The 22807-nt window shown below is 38.2% G+C and overlaps 1 protein-coding gene across 4 annotated transcripts in view; it reads right to left on the bottom strand.

The window, feature by feature from the left end:
• Positions 1 to 22807, bottom strand: part of LOC150077487 (LITAF domain-containing protein-like) — a 103330-nt gene that overhangs the window by 56671 nt on the left and 23852 nt on the right. For all 4 annotated transcript variants that reach the window (XM_090386392.1, XM_090386395.1, XM_090386394.1 and 1 more), the window contains exon 2: positions 9590 to 9687. In XM_090386392.1, the coding sequence (XP_090242518.1) occupies positions 9590 to 9677 (88 nt within the window). In that variant the 5' untranslated portion in view covers positions 9678 to 9687. The remainder of the gene's footprint in view (positions 1 to 9589; positions 9688 to 22807) is intronic.

Here is a 22807-nt window from a genome sequence, read left to right as displayed (position 1 = left end):
TTTCACCATTAGAAATTTTATCTAATAACTCAATTTTATTCGCTAATATCATCACCTTCTTTGATCTTTTCACATTTCCCTTGTTATTCGTAGCCATATTTTTGTAGGGGTTAGAAAGAACTTGTCCACAATAAAGTCACTTTCTTCCGTTAACACACTCGAAAAAGTCTGTTTTACACTGCAAAACGGTAGATTTATCACTTTTGTAAGCATATCAATTTATAAATTGATAAATTTATTCAATTTATAAGCATATAAATTAAAAGCAAACGACGAAATCTTCCATGGCAAGCGCATAACACATACTGAACAAGGATTAGCGAGAAACATCCACGCTCGCGATTTTGACACCCCTCTCCCCCCTGAGCGCTGTTTTGACAGGGGAAGATAATTTTAGCCACGCCCATGTTTTTTTATGGCTGAAAATGTTCACGGCGCTTTAAAATTCTTTTTTTTTTGGTTTCATTTTATATTAAATCAGCGACCGCGAATACAGATACCGCGAATAGCGGGGGTTTACTGTACTATAATTGGTTCATCACCTATCAGCCTAAGTAACATTCAAGGCATTTCTCTGTACTCCTCTCTCTCACTGGGCTATAATAAATGTTGACAGAAAATGCGGATTTCACTGAATTGCTAACAAAGGAGGGTGGTATTTTGGTTCATATTTCTGAACTCTGATTTTATCAAGAATGCAGTGTTGTCATTCTGAACATTTATTTGCTTTGAAAATTAAGATGTATTAATATTAATTCTTATTAATAGAGGTATTAGTTAAATCTACTAATTTCTAAATTGTGGGAGAGTACCAACCGCGGGTCATGTCATTTGCATTGCATGGAAATAAAAAACCCACACAACAAAGTTTGCTTGATAGCTCAGCATAACAAATATGGTGGTTATTACAACTATATTCGTTACTCTTGAAATTCTAATTAAGTTCCACATATATTATTAAGTAAAAACAAGCATGCATGTATTGTATTACAGGTATATTCAAGCACAGCTACAGAGAATTTCATTCTCAACGAGACCACACAAGTATGTGTATAATTCAGTAAAACAAAAAACCCTGTTAGCAATTGAGGGTGTTTCTATAGTCATGGAAAACTTTTGGTTGGCCACCAAAACAGTGAGAAAGTGGTGTCAATCACTGAAGTGATTGACACCTCTTTCTCAAGGCCATATTGCCATTTAACTTGCATGAATATTAATGCCAGTACACACTACAGGTGTACACGCAAGTATACATATTAATATATACTTGCGTGTACACCAATGCTAGGAGTTTAGTAAATAAATTTGATGAATTTGAAGTATTGCTCAAAACATCAAAGGCAGATATTGTTGGGATATCAGAGACTTGGTGTCACACAGATATAAGGAATGCAGAACTGGAATTTGGGGAGTACAACGTCTACAGAAAGGATAGACTGGATAAGAAGGGAGGAGGGGTTATGCTATTAGTTAAGAAATACATAAAATCCAAGGAAGTGAAGCCAGTGGACATCGCTGGACAGTGCAGTGTCGAGTCAGTTTAGTGTGACATAAGCATTGGGAGATCAAAATTGAGAGTAGGAGTGTGCTATAGGCCTAATGACTCTGATGAGTATAATAAAAAACTGAACAGGGAAATAGAGTGGGCCAGTAAATCAGAGAGTCTTATAATGGGAGATTTTAATTTCCCAGATATTGATTGGAATTTGGGGGCTGGTCACTCACACACTAGCAAGGCTTTTGTGGATTTATTGGATGATTGTTTTCTACATCAGCATGTTCGGGAGGCAACTAGAGGGAGGAATACTCTTGATTTGATTATCAGCAGTGATTCTTCATGCATTAAGAATCTGCAGATAAATGAACCACTAGGTGGCAGTGATCACAGTGTGCTGAAGTGGGATTTACTCAAAGAGGTAACTACCATTAGGGGTAAAGGGAAGGGTTATTGCTTTCGTAAAGGCGACTACGATGGACTGAGACAGTATTTAAATTCTATACAGTGGGACCAACTGATGATGTTACCAACAGCAAATGCAAAATGGGAAGCATTCAAAGAACTTATCTTGGAAGCTACTAGGCTTTACATACCAACTAAGAAATATTGTTCAAGGTTTAGGCCTAAATGGATGTCAGATGAACTGATGAGGCATATGGCAGAGAAGAAACATGCATGGGATACATACAAATTAACACATGACACAGAAGCCTATGAGAGATACAAGTTGATCTGTAACCAAGTTACAAAGGAGGTTAGGCAGGCAAATGCAGATTACGAGAAATCTTTGGCAAGGGATGCAAAGAAAAACAGCAAAGAGTTCTTTACTTATGTAAACTCTAGAAGGAAGGGGATGAATCAGATTGGTCCACTTGATATCGATGGGTCAACTGTTGATGATCCTGCTCAGGTAGCTAACAAACTAAATGAATATTTTGCATCGACATTCACACAGGAGGAGTTATTTAGCGAGGAGAAAGCCAGAGGTGTATTCAACTCTAGCAGTAAGCTAGAGAATCTTGTAATAACTGAGAGTAAAGTGGAGGAGAAATTGTTGAAGATAAACACAAGAAAGGCACCCAGAGTGGATGGGATCTATCCAGTTATATTAAAGGAGGCAGCAGAGGAAGTAAGCAAACCCTTAGCCATAATTATGAGAGCTTCCTTGGACTCAGGGGAGGTACCCACAGACTGGAGATGTGCAAATGTGACCCCAATTCACAAAGGAGGATCAAAGGCTGACACAAGTAATTATAGACCTGTGAGTTTAACTTCTGTTCCAGGAAAATTAATGGAGGCACTAGTTAAAGAAGCACTGCAGGATCATTTAGACAAGACTTCAGTTATAGCTCGGACACAGCATGGTTTTGTTAAGGGGAAGTCTTGCCTGACCAATTTGATTGGATACTATGATGCAGTCACAAAGGAACTGGATGCAGGGAATAACTTTGATATTATATACTTGGATCTTAGAAAGGCTTTTGATACTGCTGCACATGGAAGACTGCTGCACAAATTGGAGCAGTGTGACATTAGAGGAAAATTGCTGCTGTGGATAAAGGGGTGGCTGAGGGGGAGAAGACAGAGAGTGGTAATCAATGGACACTGCTCATCGTGGACTAATGTTATTAGTGGAGTCCCTCAGGGCTCAGTGTTGGGTCCTTTATTGTTTTCTGTATTCATAAATGATATTGATGATGGTATATCAAGCTTAATGTCGAAGTTTGCAGACGATACAAAGGTAGGCAGGGTTGTTAAGGACACTACTGACGCTATGCTGCTGCTGCAACAGGATCTGGAAAGGTTGAGCAGATGGGCTGAGAGGTGGCAAATGAAGTTTAACATTGACAAATGTAAAGTACTACACATGGGAAACAGCAACCCCAGAGCAATGCATCAACTCTGTGGTACTACACTGACAGTGGTAGAGAATGAAAGGGACCTGGGGGTGGTTGTGCAGGCAGATATGAAGTTCTCTGAGCAGTGCAGACGGGCTGCAAGAGTAGCTCATGGTGTATTGTCAATGATATATAGGAATTTTTCTAGCAGGGATAAGAAGGTGATTATTCCCTTGTATAAGGCAATGGTCAGGCCACACCTAGAGTACTGTATACAGGTCTGGAGGCCTCATTTCAAGAAGGATGTAGAGCTGCTGGAACGAGTACAGAGAAGGGCAACAAGATTAGTGAATGGAACAAAGGGGTGCTCTTACGAAGAAAGGCTTAAGTTTTGCAAATTACAGTGTCTGGAGACTAGTCACCAGCGAGGTGATCTGATAGAGGTGTATAAAGCATTGAATGGTTTGAGCATGCTCAATGCTGATGGGATTCTTCCTCTCGCTCAGAATAATCACCTGAGAGGGCATAAATTCAAATTGAGGAAAGACAGATGTAGGATAGATGTGCGGAAATTTGCCTTTAGCCAGCGAGTGGTTGGTTGGTGGAACAGACTTCCATCCCTTGTCGTGGAAGTTGATAGCCTAAATAAGTTTAAGGCTCAGCTGGACAGGTATTTTGAACGAACAGAGGGGTGAAGTGGAAGTGGTTTTTTTTTTTTTTTTTTTTTTTGGCTGATGCTGCATAAGCTTGCTTTCTTGCATCAAATGCCTCTACTAATGCTAATGCCAGAAACATTGTAAATAAATTTGATGAATTTGAAGTACTGATTAAGCAGTCAAATGAGTCACTGTACGAACAGCGGAAACATGGTGCCACTTAGACATTAAGTGATGCTAAATTTGAATATGGGGAGTACAATGTATACAGGAAGGACAGGAGAGGTGGAGGGTTTATGTTTTTAGTTAAGAAGCATATTAAATCTAAGGCAGTGAGCACATCCAACTGATGAGTAACAAGTGCAATGTTGAGTCAATTTATAATTATTATTATTAGCCATATGGTGCAAAGAAGCCTGAGGCTTATGGTACACCAGCCAAAAAAATTTTCTGGGTCACCCTGATAGAGAGAGAGAGAGAAGTAGAAGGGAATCACCAAGAAAGAGAAGAATGATGATATCCAGCTCAGGACCCTGGGTGTGCCACACCCATACTTACCAGACGTGAGCCCCTGGGAGGAATTTGGTGTGATATAAGCACTGGGAAAACAAAATTGAGAGTAGGAGCATGTTACAGGCCTAATGATTGTAATGATAATTGTAATGAGTATACCAAACAGTTATACAGAGAAATAAAGTAGGCCAGCAAATCAGAATGTCTCATAATGGGAGATTTTAACTTTCCAGATGCTGACTAGAATTTATGGGTTGGTCACTCACACACTAGCAAGGCTTTTGTGGATTTATTGGATGATTGTTTTCTAAAGCAGCATGTTCGGGAGGCAACTAGAGGGAGTAATACTCTTGATCTGATTATCAGTAGTTATTCTTCATGCATTAATACTCTGCAGGTAAAAGACTAACTGAGTGGTGGTGATCACAGTTTACTAATATGAATTTTAATAAAAGCATAACTACTGTCAAAGGTAAAGGCTTTTGCTTTCATAAGGGTGACTACAGGGGTCTCAGACAGTTTTTAATTCTTTGCAGTGATGATGTTACCAACAGCAAATCAAATTCTAAATGGGAAGTATTCAGGGAAGTAATCAAAGAAGCTACTAGGCTTTTCATATCAACAAAAAAAAAAAACTGTTTGAAGCTTAGACTTAAATGGATGTCAGATGAACTACTGATATACATGGCAGAGAAAAAAGTGCATGGGATGCATATAAATTATCAGGTGATACAGAAGCCTATGGTAGATATAAATTAGTCTATAATCAAGTCACAAAGGAGGTTAGGCAAGCTAAGGCCAGATTATGAGAAGACTCTAGCAAAGAATGCAAAGAAAAATAGCAGAGACTTGTATGGTTATACAACCAACAGAATGAATGGGTTAAATCACATCAGGTCACTTGATGTCTATGGGTTAACTGCTGATGACCCTGACTGGGTTACAGACAAATTGAATAGGTATTTTGCAACTACATTCACATATTAGGAAGGGGATACAAGACGTTTATCAAACTTTAACATGAAGATAATGACTTTATGATAACTGAAAGTCGAGGGGAAATTGTTGAAGGTGGACATAAAAAGGCACCTGGGATGGAAAGAATCTATCCAATTATATTAAGGTAGGCAGCAAAAGTGTTAAGTAAACCCTTAGCTCTAATTATGAGAGAATCCTAGAATTCAGGGCTGGTCCCTATGGACTAGAGATCTGCAAATGTATCCCCAATTCATAAAGGGGAAATCGAAAGGCGACATGAGTAATTACAGACCTGCTAGGTTAACATCTGTTCCAGGTAAAATAATGGAATCACTGGTTAAAGACATAATGCAAGACCATCAGGACAGGTATGCAATTATACTGCAATCACAGCATGGATTTGTTAAGGGGGCAATCTTGCCTAACCAATCTGATAGGTTAATATGATACAATGAATAAGGAACTGGAAAAAGTAATTTTGACATCATATACTTGGATTTCGGGAAGACTTCTGATACTGTTGCACATAAAAGACAGCTGTACAAACTGAAGCAATGTGGCATTAACGGCAAGTTACTGCTATGGATAAAGGGATGGTCAAGTGGAAGAAAAAAGAGAGTGGTTATAATGGGCACTGCTCTTCATGAACTAATGTTATTAGTGGAGTACCCCACAGTACAGTGCTGGGCCCATTGTTATTTTCAATATTTATCAATGATATTGATGAAGGTATATCAGCCTTAATGCCCAAGTTTGCAGATAATACGAAGAATGGCATGCTGGTTAACAACAGCCATCAAGATGAGCTACTGCAACAAAATCTAAGAAAATTGGGTTGACCAACTGAGAAATGGCAGTTGAAATTTTAACATCAACAAATGCAAGGTACTGCGCATATGGGTAGCAGTAACCCTAGAGTAACTTATCAACTGTGTAGTGCTATGCTCAGGATAGTGGAAAATGAAAGGCCTGGGGTTAATTGTGCAGTCAAATATGAAATTCTCTGAGCAGTGCTGACATGCTGCCAGAACAGCTCACAGGGTTTGTCAGTGATATACAGAAACTTTGTTAGAAGGGATAAGGAAGTAATTATCCCTTTGGCTAGGCTGCATCTTGACTACTGTATACAGGTCTGGAGGCCTCACTTTAAGAAGGATACAGATCTGCTGGAACATGTGCAGAGAAGTGCAACCAGACTGGTGAAGGGAACAAAAGGGTGTCCTTACCTAGAAAAACTTCAGTTCTGCAAACTGCAGTTTCTCAAGACTAAGCACCTGTGGGGAGATCTGACTGAGGTGTTTAAAGCCTTGAATGAATTGGGTAAGCTGAACATTAATAACATTATTCCACTTGATGAGACTACACACGACGGGGGATAAATTCAAGCTGAGGAAGGATGGTTGCAAGATAGATGTGTGGAAGTTTGCCTTCAACCAGAGAGTGGCTGATTGTTGGAACAGGCTTTCATCTGTTGTTGTGGAAGTGGATGGGTTGAATAAATTCAAAGGAGAACTAGACAAATTCTTGGAGGGTACAGATGGATGAACTGTGTAGGTTTTTTTTTTGCTGACGCTTGCTTTCTTGTATTATTTGCCATTACTACTACTATTGGGGGTAGGGGGAAAATCTAAAAGCATCGACTTTTATTCTTAAAAGAAAAATGCAAAAATCTTCTTGTCCATTTAAGTGAAAAATTCCTATGTGATAATCTGTTTCTGTTTATTCTTGTCTTTGTTATTTTATTTTTTTAATGGACCAGAAAAAATTTTATAGGTAATCCCTTCAGCAACTTCACAGTGCAAAGTTTCTCATTTTCAAATATTGATCAACAGTCTGAAGAATAAATAAGAAAAAAAATAATATAATGTAATTAATAAAAATAAATTAATAATATTAAATTTTTTTTTTTAAAATGTAAATGGTTGTACTGCCGATGCATTCCCCCTTTATCAGTCTGAATTTTGACATTTCATGTTCGGTTAAATTTATTATCCAAAAACCAACAGTCTCTAGGCTGCCAAATTTCAGACATTACATTTGTATATGCTCATGTTATATTGTGATTAGATATGCTAAAGAAGGGATAGCGACAATCCCTGAAAGGTTCCCGATTACGTTTTTCTATAGTTATGGAATGCTGCTACCATATCCTGTTTGTCAACCATACTTTCTATGATTCCTAACCACAGAGAACGTTTTCTACTGAATAAATTTATCTGTTTTGTTATATAAGTACAGTCAGTCCTCGTATAGCACGATAGTTGTGTTCCTAGAAACCCTCGTACAATGCAAAATCGTGCAATATAAACAACAGGCCCTATGGGAAAAATAGGGTTAGGTGCTGACCACCCAAGATTGAACACACATTTTTAACCAAAACATTACCAAACACAATAAATAATGGTAATAAAATACTTACATATTTTATTACGACTATTACGTAATAAAATATTGCTAATGCTTTTGCTTCTATCGTAAGCAAACTTGTTTTTTGTTTGATTTTCTATCCAAAGAGATGACAGCCGTTCCATCTCTTCCAATTCCTTGTGTCTTAATCTAATGGCTTTTAATTACACTTTGCTATGTTCCTGCTATGAAAGTTTTTTTTTTTTATTTTCTCTGCATTCTTTGTAATTCTCGGCGTTGCCTCATTTAGGCCTGTAGCACATGCAATATCACATGGTCTTTCATTTCGCTCAAAGCGTTTCACAATTTCATATTTTTTCTCTATCGACAGAGGCGGACTGGCCATAAGCCTTACCGGGGAAACCCCGGTGGGCCAGAGGCTGGTGTGATTTTGGCCATAAACCATAGTATGAGGCCACTATAAATTTTCCTGGGTAAGAATTTTTGACCCAATCCGCCTCTGTTTATCAATATTGCTTTTCTTTTTCTCTCTGAATCTGCAGTGTCTTCACCAGGACGCTTCCTTTTCACACCTTTTAAGTATTTTACTCATTTTTAGGGAATAAATCACAATTACAAAACGGGGAGGCACGCTTGATACACATAAACAAAGCTGCGTGTGTGTGTAGTAACTGAATAAACAACACCGTAAAGGCAGAGATACACTATTAACACCTCACATTTTACTAAAGCACATTTCTAAGGGTTACTACCATAAAACAATAAAAACAATTTCCAGTTGCATTGCTGCTATTGGAATCTGTTATAAACTGGTAGTAAACTCGATCTAATTGCATTTGCAATTATACCGATAGCTGGAATTGTGTTGGTTTTTACGTTATTATGGTGAAATGTGTTTCCCCTTCACTGATATAAAAAACATAAATACATTTTCAGGATCTTTTCTTCATTCCTATCGTGTTGCGTTCAGTTGGGGTGATTCCGGTCTGACTGCCATTTCTTGTAAACACAAAAGCGAATCGTGCATAAGCGAATTTGGTTCGTGTTATATAAGATATCATTCCCCTATTTAGAAATCGTGTATGATCGAATTCGTGTAGTGTAAACACGTGTTATATGAGGACTGACTGTACCAATAAACATGTTCCATTTTTTTTTTAAATCATGTAGTGTTTAATGAAGTTATAATTTATGGGAGTATCCCTTTTTAAATGAATGATTTTGTGGGAGAAGTTTCCACAATCCAGAAATGTAGTGGGTAATTTCACAATCATCACTTAAGAAACCAAATACATCTTTTTTTTCTTTTTCTTTTTTTTTTGTTAGTTGTTGGCACATTGGGAGGTGCATTATGGCTTCTGTGGCCATAATGCACCTCCCTCCCAAAGTTTTTGCATTTTACTCTGATCCAAGCCAGAGGCAGGATTCGAACCCGCGACCTTTGGGTTGCCAGGCAGGCACTACCAAATACACCAACCACACAATAAACATCACTTAATATAATTATTTTATTACAATTTTCTATTTTATGAGTTAAACATTAAAACAAACTCACTATGGTATTTTAATAACTACAAAAAAAGAAAACAATCACAGACATTTAATTTTTTTTCCCTTCAAAAGATCAGAAGGAAATGCAATAATCAAACATTAAAAACAATAAATCATAAAATACTGAACCATAATTATTTCAACCTAATTATTATATAAAATTATATATCTAAAATATATAAATTCACCTGCAGCTTGTCCATATGGAGCATGAACAGGATTATTGTAAGGTGGAGGTGGTTCTGCATATGGAACACCAGGCTTTTCAGCTGACATAATATACTAACTGAAATTATATAAAATTTTTATTATAAGGTAGAAATAAGTTTAGATACTGAAATATACTACTTTTAATAAGCATCCTGAATACTAACTAAAAAAAAAAAAAAAAAAAAATCAGAAGTAAAAAAAGAACTGATATACACATAAAAGGACATGGTTAAATGCACGTATAGATTAATGTAAGGATAACATTTCATGTTGGATGTAACAGTGAAAATCTGTCTTTCTCAAGCCACCTACAAGGGCAAACTCAAATAGTGTACCAACAAGTGTTAAACTAGTGTAATTTTCTTCATTACAATGCATGCTGTGACATTATGCTTACATAAAAAGAAGAGCGATGTAATCCCTCCTTTCTGCATGAAGTTTATACAAACTGGCTTTTGGCTTTAATTCTAATTTTATTTAAAAATTTCTTGAAATTAAAAAAGTACTTCAGTAAATTCTTGCTATGATGAACTACCAGGGGGAAGGTGCATCCACTTATGCTGAATGTATTTTAAATCAAATGCTATTTTTTTTAACCATTAAACCTATATATGATAAAAATTCAAATGGTTACTCTGGAGATGTATTAGAAACAACTGAAATAAAGTTAAACAACCAAAAACAAGCATAGTACACATTTAGCAGAAGATAATTTACCATGACTGTATAGTGGTATTACGTACCAGAGATTACAGGGGAAAGAGCATCCACATTTGCTGAATGTTCTTTAAACCAACCTTTTTTTTTTTAAAACAACTTTTAAAACTTTTTTTTTTTAACCTAAGCTTTCATCTTATGGTTTGCCAGCTGTTTTTTGTAATTGAGTATCCAGTTTCTCTCAGGCTGCTCACTGTGGGTGATGGTAGATGGCTCTCTGCCTTCTAACTTCTCCACTAATGCTGTTGTTCCCCAAAGGTTCAGTTTTCTCCCACACTTTTTCTTCTTGGATATTAATGACTTTACTTCCACTGACTAGAAACCCTATCCATATTTTTGCTGATGATAGCACATTGCATTCCACCTTCCAGTTAGAGAAACCTCGCCCTGCACAAACAGCTTCAAATTCTTGAATATCCACTACCAATTCCTTAAATGCTGATCTCCAGTGGGGCAAAGATAACTTCTTCATCATCAGCCATTATCAATCCACTACAGGATGAAGGCCTCTCCAGCAACTTTCTAGTTCCTTCTGTTTTGCACAATGGCCATCCATTTACTACCCACAAACTCATGAATTTCATCTGTCCATCTCCATCGTTGTCTTCTAGGTTTTCTTCTAGCTCCTCTTTGGTACCATTCTGTTATTCTCTTAGTCCATCTGTCATCATGTCTTCAAGCTGTGTGTCCTGCCCAAGACCATTTTAGTTCTTTAGTTTTGATAAGAATGTCCTTTACTTGAGTTTGCTGCCTAATCCATGTGTTTCTCTTCTTATCTAATGGTCTTATTCCCAATATAATTCGTTCCATTCTTCGCTGTGTCGTTCTCAGCTTCTCTTCCATTCTTTTGGTGAGTGCCCAAGTTTCACTTTCATAAGTCATGGTGGGTAGTATACATTGGTTCATTATTTTACGTTTCAGACAATTTGGGATATTGCTCCTCAGTATGCGACTATATTTCCTGAATGCTATCCATCCAAAATTTATTCTTCTCTTGACTTCCAGCCATTTATCATTATTACAGCTAATGACTTGTCTCAGATAAGTATATTACTCCACCTTTTCAATTACTGCTACTTCAATCATTATATCCCTTTCTATGGCATACTTGTTCATCATTACTTTTGTTTTAGCCATATTCATCTTTAGTCCAAAATCCTTACAAACTCCGTATAACTGATTAAGATTTTACCCTAATTCTTTGGGATCATGGCTTATGACTACAATGTCATCTGCAAATCGTAAATAGTTTAGGTACTCTCCATTCACATTGACTCCTTTCTGCAACCAGTCTAATCTTATGAAAGCTTCCTCAAGGGCAGCAGTAAACAACTTTGGAGATATTGTGTCTCCTTGCCGAACTCCTTTCTCAATTTTAAATTTGCTACTGTCTTTGTCTAGTCTAATAAAGGATAACTTAGTTGATTTTAATCCTTCTAAAACTCAGTCCTGCCTCAAATACATGTATGGAGGCCTCATTTTAGGAAGGATGTAGATTGCTGGAATGGGTGCAGGGAAGGGAACAAAAGGGTGCTCTTACCTAGAAAGCCTTCAGTTCTGCAAATTGCAGTATCTTGAGACTAGGCACCTGTAGGGAGATTTGATTTAGGTGTTTAAAGCCTTGAATGGATTGAGTAAGCTGAATGTTAATGGCATTCTTCTGCTTGTTCACTACAGACATGAGAGGGGTATAAATTCAAGTTGGGGAAGCGTGGTTGCAGGATAGACATGTGGAAGTTTTCCTTCAGCCAGCAGGTGGTTGATTGTTGGAACAGGCTTCTATCTGTTGTTGTGGAAGTGGATGGGCTGAATGAATTCAAGGAAGAACTACACAAATTCTTCAAGGGTATGGTTGGGTAAACTGTGTAGGTTTTTTTTTTTTTTTTTTGACTAATGCTATATAAGCTTGCTTTCTTTATGTCATCTGCCATTTCTACTACCACGTCACAAAAAGGATTCTTCTGCTCCTATGATTATCTTTAATGGCATTCGATTCTCTAGGGAAGATTATATATCTCAATTGGTGACTACCCTGATTCTAATCTCTTTCGGCATAAGCACATTACAAATACAGCAATACTTCGCTTAGCACAGCTTCAAACAGTACAGGTTTCACTATAACACGGTTTTCAATTAAGTTTAAGTCAAAAATTTACTGTACATATTAAAAATAATTCAATAGCCTAGATGCATATTCTACATATATACTGTGTTGTCGTAGCCTAGGTACATGCACATATATACTGTGTTGTCGTAGCCTAGGTACATGCACATATATGCTGCAGTGCCAATTCTATTGTGTTGCATGCACATGCACCAATAGCTCCCTCAGGCAGTCAGCAGAAACGTGCAACAGTGTTTAGTATTCTTAATTTCATCCTGACGAGATGTGATAGCTTTTCATTTTTTTTTCATTTCACAATTTATTTTTTACCCCTTTAAACACAATCGAAAATATATCTACATCTTGGTTAGAAATCACTGCCAACAACATGAGTTCTGTTTGGCAAATGATTTCACTGGTTTTGAATCACAAGCTAAGACAATTGCGGAAGACATTTTGAAGATCGAAAAAGACTTGCAATTCGAAACTTTGGACACTACCAATGTACGTGACTGCATTGACTCACATGCAAATGACCTAGATGATACAACTCTCCATGAAAATGACGAGCACACTGCATATGAAGAAGAGAAAAACAATTCTGAAGTGGCACCAAAAGAATTTTCAACAGAAGAATTGGAGAAAGTTTTTCGGGGAGTTGACATGGCCTGCGAGGCAATTATGAATGGAGATCCAAATGTTCAATTGAGCATCAAGATACACAAATTTTATAAGATGGGATTCAATGCTACAAAGACTTGTACACCAATAAAAAGAAGAGCCGAGTTCAGACTTTATTATTGAAATACCTAAATAAACAAATCTTTTTTTATTCATCTCTCATTATGTTACCTTTTCATTAATAAAACTTTTGGATTATTTTTTATTTCAAATCTTTTTAATTGGCTATCAAGTGCAAATTGTTTATAGACTGTTTCTCTGGTACGCATTCAATTAAAACCCATTATAATTATACCTCAATCAGCACGGTTTCACATAACATGGAACAGTTTCAGTACCAATTATCATTGCTATGCGGAGTATTGTTATATTGTTTCCTCTGCACCTAAAAAAACTGGGTTTTTTCTTTTGTTCTCAGCATTACTTTTCTTCTTAACAGCTGTTCACTCTGTACAAATCACAAATTTGCCCCACCATGGAATATTGTCCCATCTGGGGCAGTGCTCCCAAAATCTCTCTCTCAGGCTTCTACATTCCATTCAAAAGAGGGCAGTTAGGTTAATTGGAGCAGTGTGGCATTGGAGGCAAATTGCTGCTATGGATAAGGGGATGGTTGAGTGGCAGAAGACAGAGAGTGGTAATCAATGGACACTGCTCAACGTGGACTAATGTTATTAGTGGAGTTCCTCAAGGTTCAGTGTTGGGTCCGTTGTTGTTTTCGGTGTTTATGAATGATATTGATGATGGGATATCAAGTTTAATGTCCAAGTTTGCAGATGATACAAAGGTTGGCAGGGTCGTCAAGGACACTACTGACGCTATGCTGCTGCAACAGGATCTGGAAAGGTTGAACAGATGGGCTGAGAGGTGGCAAATGAAGTTTAACATTGACAAATGTAAAGTACTGCATATGGGAAACAGTAACCCCAGAGCAACGTATCAACTCTGCGGTACCACACTGACAGTGGTGGAGAATGAAAAGGACCTGGGGGTAATTGTGCAGGCAGATATGAAGTTCTCTGAGCAGTGCAGACGAGCTGCAAGAGTAGCTCATGGTGTCTTGTCAATGATATACAGGAATTTTTCTAGCAGGGATAAGGAGGTGATTATTCCCTTGTATAAGGCAATGGTTAGGCCACATCTTGAGTACTGTATACAGGTCTGGAGGCCTCATTTCAAGAAGGATGTAGAGCTGCTGGAACGGGTACAGAGAAGGGCAACAAGATTAGTAAATGGAACAAAGGGTTGCTCTTACGAAGAAAGGCTTAAGTTTTGCAAATTACAGAGTCTGGAGACTATGCACCGGCGAGGTGATCTGATAGAGGTGTATAAGGCCTTGAATGGTTTGAGCATGCTCAATGCCAATGGGATTCTTCATCTTTCTCAGAATAATCACCTCAGAGGGCATAAATTCAAATTGAGGAAGGACGGATGTCGGATAGATGTGCGGAAATTTGCCTTTGGCCAGCGGGTGGTTGGTTGGTGGAACCGACTTCCATCACTTGTTGTTGAAGTTGATAGCCTAAACAAATTTAAAGCTCAACTGGACAGGTATTTCGAACGAACGGAGAGGTGAAATGGGAGAGGGTTTTTTTTTTTTTTTTTTTTTTTGGGCTGATGCTGAATAAGCTTGCTTTCTTGCATCGTATGCCTCTACTAATGCTAATGCTAATTAATGACTAATCTCTAACAGAGTCTCTCCCACTCTGTCTCATAGACATTCTGTTTCTGCTGCAGGCCTTTTCTATAGATATGGGCATGGGTACTGTTCTTCTGAATTGGCTTCTATGAATCCCACTCTCTCTCTTCCAAAGCATCTGAACAAGTGCTGCAACCAGTCAACATCCATTTACTGTCCAACGTCAAACTCACAGAACCACATTTTCTTCATGTATTCATTCAAATTCCGTTTTCTGGAACAACCTTCCTTCATACATATTTCCTGAAAATTATTCTCTACAGAAATTCAAGTCCAATGTCAACAAGTAGCTTCTCAACCTTCAGCATATGCACCATATTAATAGGAGACCATGCAAGAGTCCAATCACAACACAGCAGCAGATTTTTCAGGAAAAAAAAAAAAAAAACACGAGGTTTTTATAAAGGCCACACAGCAACAGAAATTAAATTTCACTAAAGAAATACAGTTTACATAAAATACAGATAGGCTAGTTTACAAGTACAGGACAGTAAGCTTTCAAACGTTAGGTTACCTAGGATTTTTCTGTCCGCAGATTTATTTAGGTTGTCTATTAGATGTAAGCTGATTATGACTACTTCGAGTATGATCCTATTGCAGACTCTGCACTTCAGAAATGTTGGGTCAAAATTTTGTTTATAGCAATGGCACTGATTCAGACTAGGCTATAAAGAGCAGTTCCAAAGCTTCAGCAGAAAGAAAGATCTGAATTCAGAAATTTTTCAATTGATTAAATATTCTCTGATACTTGGCACTACTATGAGGAATTATTAAAATGCCAAGAATGTCTTGGGTTAATTTTTTATATTTAATGTTTCCTTGTGCACTTGTCAGTTCCCCAACCAAGGAACACTGTACATTAATTCTTCCTTCTTTCCCAATAGCATCTGGTAGATTCTCATATTAAAACTGACAGTACTAATACTCCAAAACATCTTTTGTTTATCTTTAACATGCAAGAAATACTGAAAACCTGGGCACAAAAAAAATTTCAAATCTGAAAACAATGCACTGCCAACTGAAATTTCTGCTACTTCAATATTTATGAGGCCATTACTTTTCAGTTGTAAATTACTGGAATAAATTTCCTCCATGGATTGTTGAGGCTGACGGCTTGGGGAAATTCAGAGATCAGTTGACAGATACCTATGTGAGAAACGAGCTGAATAGACAGTTAATTTTTGTGAAATTTCTGCTTTCTAGGCACATGAATTATTGAAATAAATCGGCTCCATGGGTGATTGAGGCTGTCAGCTTGGGGAAATTCGAAGGTCAGATGGAAAGATACCAGTGTAAGGAAGAAGACAAATGGTAGTTTATTTTATTATTTTTGTTAATTATTTCAGGCTGGTGCAGCAAAATACTAGAGTTTCCTTGCACCACATGGCTAACAGTTTCCACTGTATAACTAATAGTCATAATAATGGAAACTTGTGCACCATGCAGTCACATTCCACAATAAAGTATTTCCTCACCAAACAAAATTTCTTGTTTTAGACTGCTATGGTTAATTATCATATAGACTCACTCTTTTTGTTTGGTCTGTTATGATAAATCAACTTCTAAAATGTAAATGAAACATTTAGAAAACTGTTGACAAAACTTATACATAACATTCTTCAAGATATATAGGAGTAATGTCAAGACATGGAAGTGAGGTACACTTGATTGAAGGGCTACAAGGTGCAGGCCAAAAGTTTCTAGAGCAGCCATGTGGAGTGCTAACCATATATAGTAGAGCAGTGAGCCATTAGGTATCACTGAACTAATTACCAGAGTTAGTGTGGCAAGTTTTCCACCAACAGGATACTGTGCTTTCGTGCAATTGGTGTATTTCTCTTGAGTGTGTCTCACAATTTTTGTAGAGAAGTAAGATGGTGGACATCAGAACAGCAAAATTTCATCAAATTTTGACATAAACTTGGGAAAACAGCTTGGAGAATTATGAAATGCTTAGACACAAACACTGCTGATGATGCTATGGGTAAAACAAACTTTTCATTTGTTTCTAAGGCAGACAACCTTCAGTTAGGGATTTTGAGTGCTCAGGTTGTCCATCATCAAGTTGGACAGATGAAAATGTTCAAAAAGTACATCAAGCCATCCAAGAGGTCAAATGGCATATAATTAATGATAATTGTAACATTCATATGGTACATTTAACAACTTAGAAATTAACTTAAAAATTTAAATATGAATTGAAGCAAAATATGTATCCTGCTTGCTGGGTGATGAACAGAAAAATAACCAGCTTTGCATGCAGGGTGGTAGATCATCAACCGGTGAAATACCACCAGTTTGCTTATTGGAGGCTTGAAGTGGTGAAAACCATGTTTAGTCTCTAGAGCAAAGTTTCCGGCATCCCCCTCCCCACATACTTCTCCTTCAACCCATGCAAGGTACTAAGTACTATAGGTTTTGATACCTTTCGTGTTTGGGGTTTTCATAAAAAAAAAAGAAAAAAAAAAGGGACATGCAGGCACAGACTAGAAAATGCAGAAACTTGCTTTCCAAGTCATAACACAGATGAAAGCTAGGTTTATAGTTATGACTCAAAAACAAAGCAGCAGTCTTCCCACTAGGAAAATTCATCTCCACATCCAAAAGAGGCAAAGCAGGTCAGAACAAACTTTAAGAGCATTCTGATTGTTTTATTCAACAATGAAGAACTGTTGATCAGAAGTTCCTTCTACCAGGACAAACTGCAAATCACTAGTTCTATGTTGGGGAACCTAAAGCATTTCATGAGGATGTCAGAAGAAAATGCCAGACAAATTGTGCATTTAGGATTGGCTTTTGCTTCTTGGCAATGTGCCAATCCACATGGCTTTATCAATTCAGCAGTTCTTAGCCAAGATGGTCTCACATCCCCCAATATTCTAGTGACCTGACCCACTGTGACTTCTTCCCGATCCCCAAAATGAAAATCCAATTAAAAGGATAAAGATTTGAAAGCATCATGGAAATTCAAGATTTTTATGGAGGATCTTTGGCCATGTCACCTGATCACCATGTCAACTACCACCAGGGTGGTAGTTGACATGATCAGGATGGTCATTACTTTTTCCATATTCCACATTTCTTCGATTGCCTGTCTTAGGTCTGCATACTTCCTGATCTTTTTCTTGTAGGTTTTTTGGAGGCTGCTGGTGTTGGGCGTAATGTCGATCAGGTAGGTAGTGATTTCCTACTTGTCAATGGGGGTTATGCCTAATCTGTGGAAGGGATCATTTTGTGCATTATTATGGTGTGGTCTCAGTTTGTGATTAGGGTCTTTAGAAAGCCCAGGCATTCATATTATAATATATAGTACACTTTGGAAGTACACAAGATGATACATTGGAAGCTAGCCTGCCACTAGCTTCCAATGCATCATCTTAGCAATCTGGTCGTGTCTATGAGTGTACACCAACTGGGTGATCATCCTGAATCCCACAGGGATGTGCTGAATCTGGGGTGCTTTGCAATGTATTTCATGCAGTTCCTGGTGTTGATTATCTGATCTGTGTTATCTATGTAGTCTTGATGGTGACTGTAGTGTCTGCCATGGCGTGCTTTCTTCTATCTTTCTGTTAAGGTTGAGCAGTGTGCGCCATTTGTCTACCTTCCTGATGGCTTGGTAGATTGGCATGATTTTCTTGGAAGTAATCCCTCAGGTCCTTACTTGCCTTGCATTATTCAACGAGATCTGTCAACCCCCACTCCCTTCCCTATTCCTTTCCGGGCTATGGTCAGTCTCTCAACAGCTGATCTTGAGTGGTGTTGGTGGCTTTTAGTCACCATTATCCACATTGATCTCATAGCCTCCTCCAGCTTGATTCTGGCCCAATCTATAATTCTGCATAGATGTTTATGGCTGTGACCATGCTCCCAACATTCAGCTTTGATTTTAGCAGATTTCTGTCTCTGATGGCATTTCTCAGTAGGCCTTGATCTTTTTGTGTTCTAGCTGTTGAGTCTACATCATCCCCAGATATTTATAAGTCTCTCCCTCTATCTAGACCAAACTGCATCCTGACTGGGGCTTACAATACCAGCCAAAATCTTAATACCGGTATTTCGGTATTTTTAATTTATGAAACCGGGATACCGGTATTCCAAAAACAAATGTTTTTCTCAATAAATTTTGATGACAATTAGGTGCAATAAACGGCCTCCGTAGCCGAGTGGGCAGGAGCGGGAGTGCAGTAGCACACGCTCTTTGAGTAGACCGGGGTTCAAGCCCCTGACTGCTGAATACGGTCGATCTGCCAACCCGCACTGGACCAGCGTGGCAGATTATGGTCCATTTCCCTCAGCATGAATTGTTGAGGAGGCTTCCATCCTGCAGTGGGTTGATAATGGCTGCACTTTACTTTTTTTTTAGGTGCAATAAAGTAAGAAAAAAAAACAAGTACTGTAATTACTTGAATTCATGTTTTAAATAAACTTTTATTGCAATAATAAATATTCTGAAAAAAATCATTAAAATACAGTTATTCTAAAAACAAAAAAAATATTGTTACTGCAAAGTTTAGTCACGTTTAAGAAACCACTACCTGTCCGAATAAAGTTGTTGTTGTTATTTCATTTTTAGGAGCATTAGCAACTAAGGCCATATTGCTGCAGGGATATGCGGTGGTCATTCCCTGACCTTTCCACATCCTCCGTATTTGGTGGTCACGGGCTCGAACCCAGGTCTAATCAAGAAGCATGTGCTACGCACTGCTGCTCCTGCCCACCTGGCTATGGAGGTGCCTCCGAATAAAGTGAGCTCTTAAGAAACATAAGCAATCAATAGTATGATCGTTTAAAATGGATCTAATTTTGGTACATACAGTATCTAATTAGCGCCAGAAAACGAACTTCTGATTCTATTCTGGTACTATTGTACTGAGATAATCGTAGACTCATTTTCTAGGCTTTGAACTTTTTTAGCAAAAATAGTTAAAAGTATTTCATTAATTTCTGACTCAAGTTCATCTTTTAAAATCTCATTGGAGTCAGGCAATTTCTTATTTTGGAAAGAATTTGTGGAACACTGATGTTCTGTTCCATGTTGGTCTTCCATGGTTGAATTATGTTCATCATTTTCTGAAGGAGAAAGACGTTTATTAAGCGACGTACAATTTTCACCATAGTATCTTTTTTATTATTATTATTATCAGCTATATGGTGCAAGGAAGCCTGAGGCTTATGCTGCAATGGCAAAAAAAAAAATCTCTAGTAACCCTGAGAGAGAGAGAAGTAGAAGGGAATCACAAAGGAAGAGAAGAATGATGATATTTTGATATTTTTACGGAGAGAGCAAAGAGTGAGGATAAGGAATAAAGAAGATAGCAAAGGGTGCAGTTAAAGAATTCTTCACATACATAAATGCAAAGAACAGAAGGACAAATCAGATTAGACCCTTATGTAATGGACGTGGGACAGTATTAGATACCACAGCTGAAGTTGCAGATAAACTCAACAGTTACTTTGCATCGATATTTATATAAAAAAACCTTTGTGTCAATGAGATATTATGGAAGTGAAGTTGAAAAAAATGTAATTAATGATGTTGAAATTTCACATAGTGATTTAATGAGAAAACTTTTGCGCCCACAGACAAGTAAGGCTCCTGTGGTTGATGACATATACCCTATAAAGGAGGCGGCAAGTGAGTGCATTGAACCATTAAGGCTAGTTATGAGAGCATCACTGGACTCAGGAGAGATTCCGTTGGATTGGTGTAAATTGGAACATAAAGGCAGTTCTAGGAGTATAACAGGAAGTTACCGACCGACCAGTCTAACTTCAGTAGTAGGGAAAATCATGGAGGCAATGATCAAGGGTGGAATTCAGGATCATTTAGATGGAAATGGAATTCTGTAGGATACACAGCATGGTTTTGTAAAGGGAAAATCATGTTTAATTAATCTGGTTAGCCATTTTGACAGGGTCACTCAAGAGCTGAATTTTGGGAACAATTTCGATATTGTTTATTTGGATTTCAGCAAAGCATTTGACTCAGTCCCACATGAGTGGTTTATAAGTTACAGTAGGCTGGAATCATAGGGAAAATCCTTAGATGGATAGCACGATGGCTTGAGGGCACCAGGCAGTGGGTTGTGATAAATGGTTATTCCTCAGATTGGGTTAATGTAAGAAATGGGGTTCCCCAAGGATCAGTATTGGGACCACTGTTGTTTTTGATTATCTTAAATGACATTTAAGAAGGGACGGAGGATGTGAAGTCTTGCGACTTGCAGATGATGTAAAGATCAGTAGAGTAGTTAATGATCGCCGCCAAGCAGAGCTTCTTCAGAGTGACCTAGATAGTCTTCCAGGATGGTCAGAAAACTGGCAGCTATGCAAGGTCTTACACCTCGGGAACAGCAACTCCAAAATAACTTATACACTTGGTAGAGTTGAACTAAAGTCATTAGTGGAGGAACAGGACTTGGGAGTTACGATACGGTCAGACATGAAGTTGTCCGAGAATTGTGGACAGGTTGCAATGTTGCATGGTGTCCTATCGATGATTTATCGAACATTTGCTAGTAGAGATAAGGACATCATAATCACATAAAGGTGATTTTATAACCTTTATGTGATTAAATTATAAACAATTATTTGTTTTAAATTAGTACCAAAAAACTGGTATTTTTTGTGTCAATACTGGAAAAAAATGACCGGGATCCCGGTATTGTAAGCCCTAATGCTGACTACAGTGCGGAACTCTTCAGTGATCCAAAGTAGCTGTTGGAGTTAATTCTCTGTTGCCACATACATCAGGTGAGAGAGGATGAGCAGAATCTACCACCCCTCTTTTAGGGTATATCTGTACTTGGTGTTATTGAGCATGGTGGACAGTGGATTGAGTGCTAGACAGACTGCAGTGGGGGTCAGGGCATTTCCCCAGAAGATTCCTCTTCTAATGGAGATTAGTCTGGTCGTGATGTTCTTGACCTAGATGGCAGTCCTCTACTTTGCCATGGTTGTTCCTAGAAACTGCATCAGCGTCGGGGCGACTTTGCAGATCTTCAATGTCTCTATCAACCGGCTATGGAGTAAAAAGTCGAAGGATTGTGGTAGTCGATGTAGGCTGTGTACAGGCTCTGGTGGTTCTTGTAGGCTTGCATTATAACTACTGCATCGATGGTCAAATGCTCCTTGCATCCTTTGCTCATCTGCTTACATCCTTTCTGCTGCTTGCCCATGGTGTTTTGGCTCTCTAAGTGGAGGACAGGTAATCAGTCTGTAGTTAGCTGAGTTTCTGGTATCTCTGTCAGCCTTCAGATAGGTGTTTACTCAAGTGAGACTCTAGGATTGTGTCATGGTGCCTTATCACCTTGGTGAACTGCTCTGCTATGTGCCTGTGCACATAGCTGAACTTGAATTAGTAGTTGTGGATGTTATCCATCCCTGGGGTTCACCAGTTGTGGGACTCCCCAACTGCTTGTTGTACTTCCTCCTGAATCCTCTATTCTGTCATCTCTTATATATGCTTAGTTTTCTTCCATTTTAGGTCTATCCAGACATGGCCATTATGGCAAACTTCGTTGCTCCACAAGTTGCCCCAGAATTCCTTAAGTGCCTCTTGGGAAGTCTGTTGCCATCCTTTTCATACTTTTTTTTTTTTTTTATGAAAACCCCAAACATGAAGGTATCAAAACCTATAGTACTATGTACCGTGCATGGGTTGAAGGAGAAGTATGGGGGGGGGGAGGCCGGAAACTTTGCTCTAGAGACTAAACATGGGTTTCACCACTTCAAGCCTCCAATAAGCAAAGATAGTGTCTGATGTTCCTGTAAAAGGTTTTCTGGTTTTCATCAAATGAGGTTGTCTGTTTTCCTCTGTTCACTCTCACTGTATCATTGAAATCTCTTGCTGAGTGCAAGGAGGTTCAGCTTGGGGGTGCCCAGATATTCTATCCTCTTTATACATCTTGCGTTTGATATGGGTTGTCATTCTTGAGGATGGGCTTTGCTTTTCTGATCACAAAAGGTCAAGATGATTGCATTTAGTTAGTA

This window comes from Mastigoproctus giganteus, chromosome 12 (genome assembly GCF_048544385.1).
Source record: "Mastigoproctus giganteus isolate SK-2022 chromosome 12, ASM4854438v1, whole genome shotgun sequence".
Taxonomy (NCBI): Eukaryota; Metazoa; Arthropoda; class Arachnida; order Uropygi; family Thelyphonidae; genus Mastigoproctus; species Mastigoproctus giganteus.
Note: the sequence above shows the minus strand (reverse complement) of the source record. Positions and strands in the feature narration are given on the sequence as shown.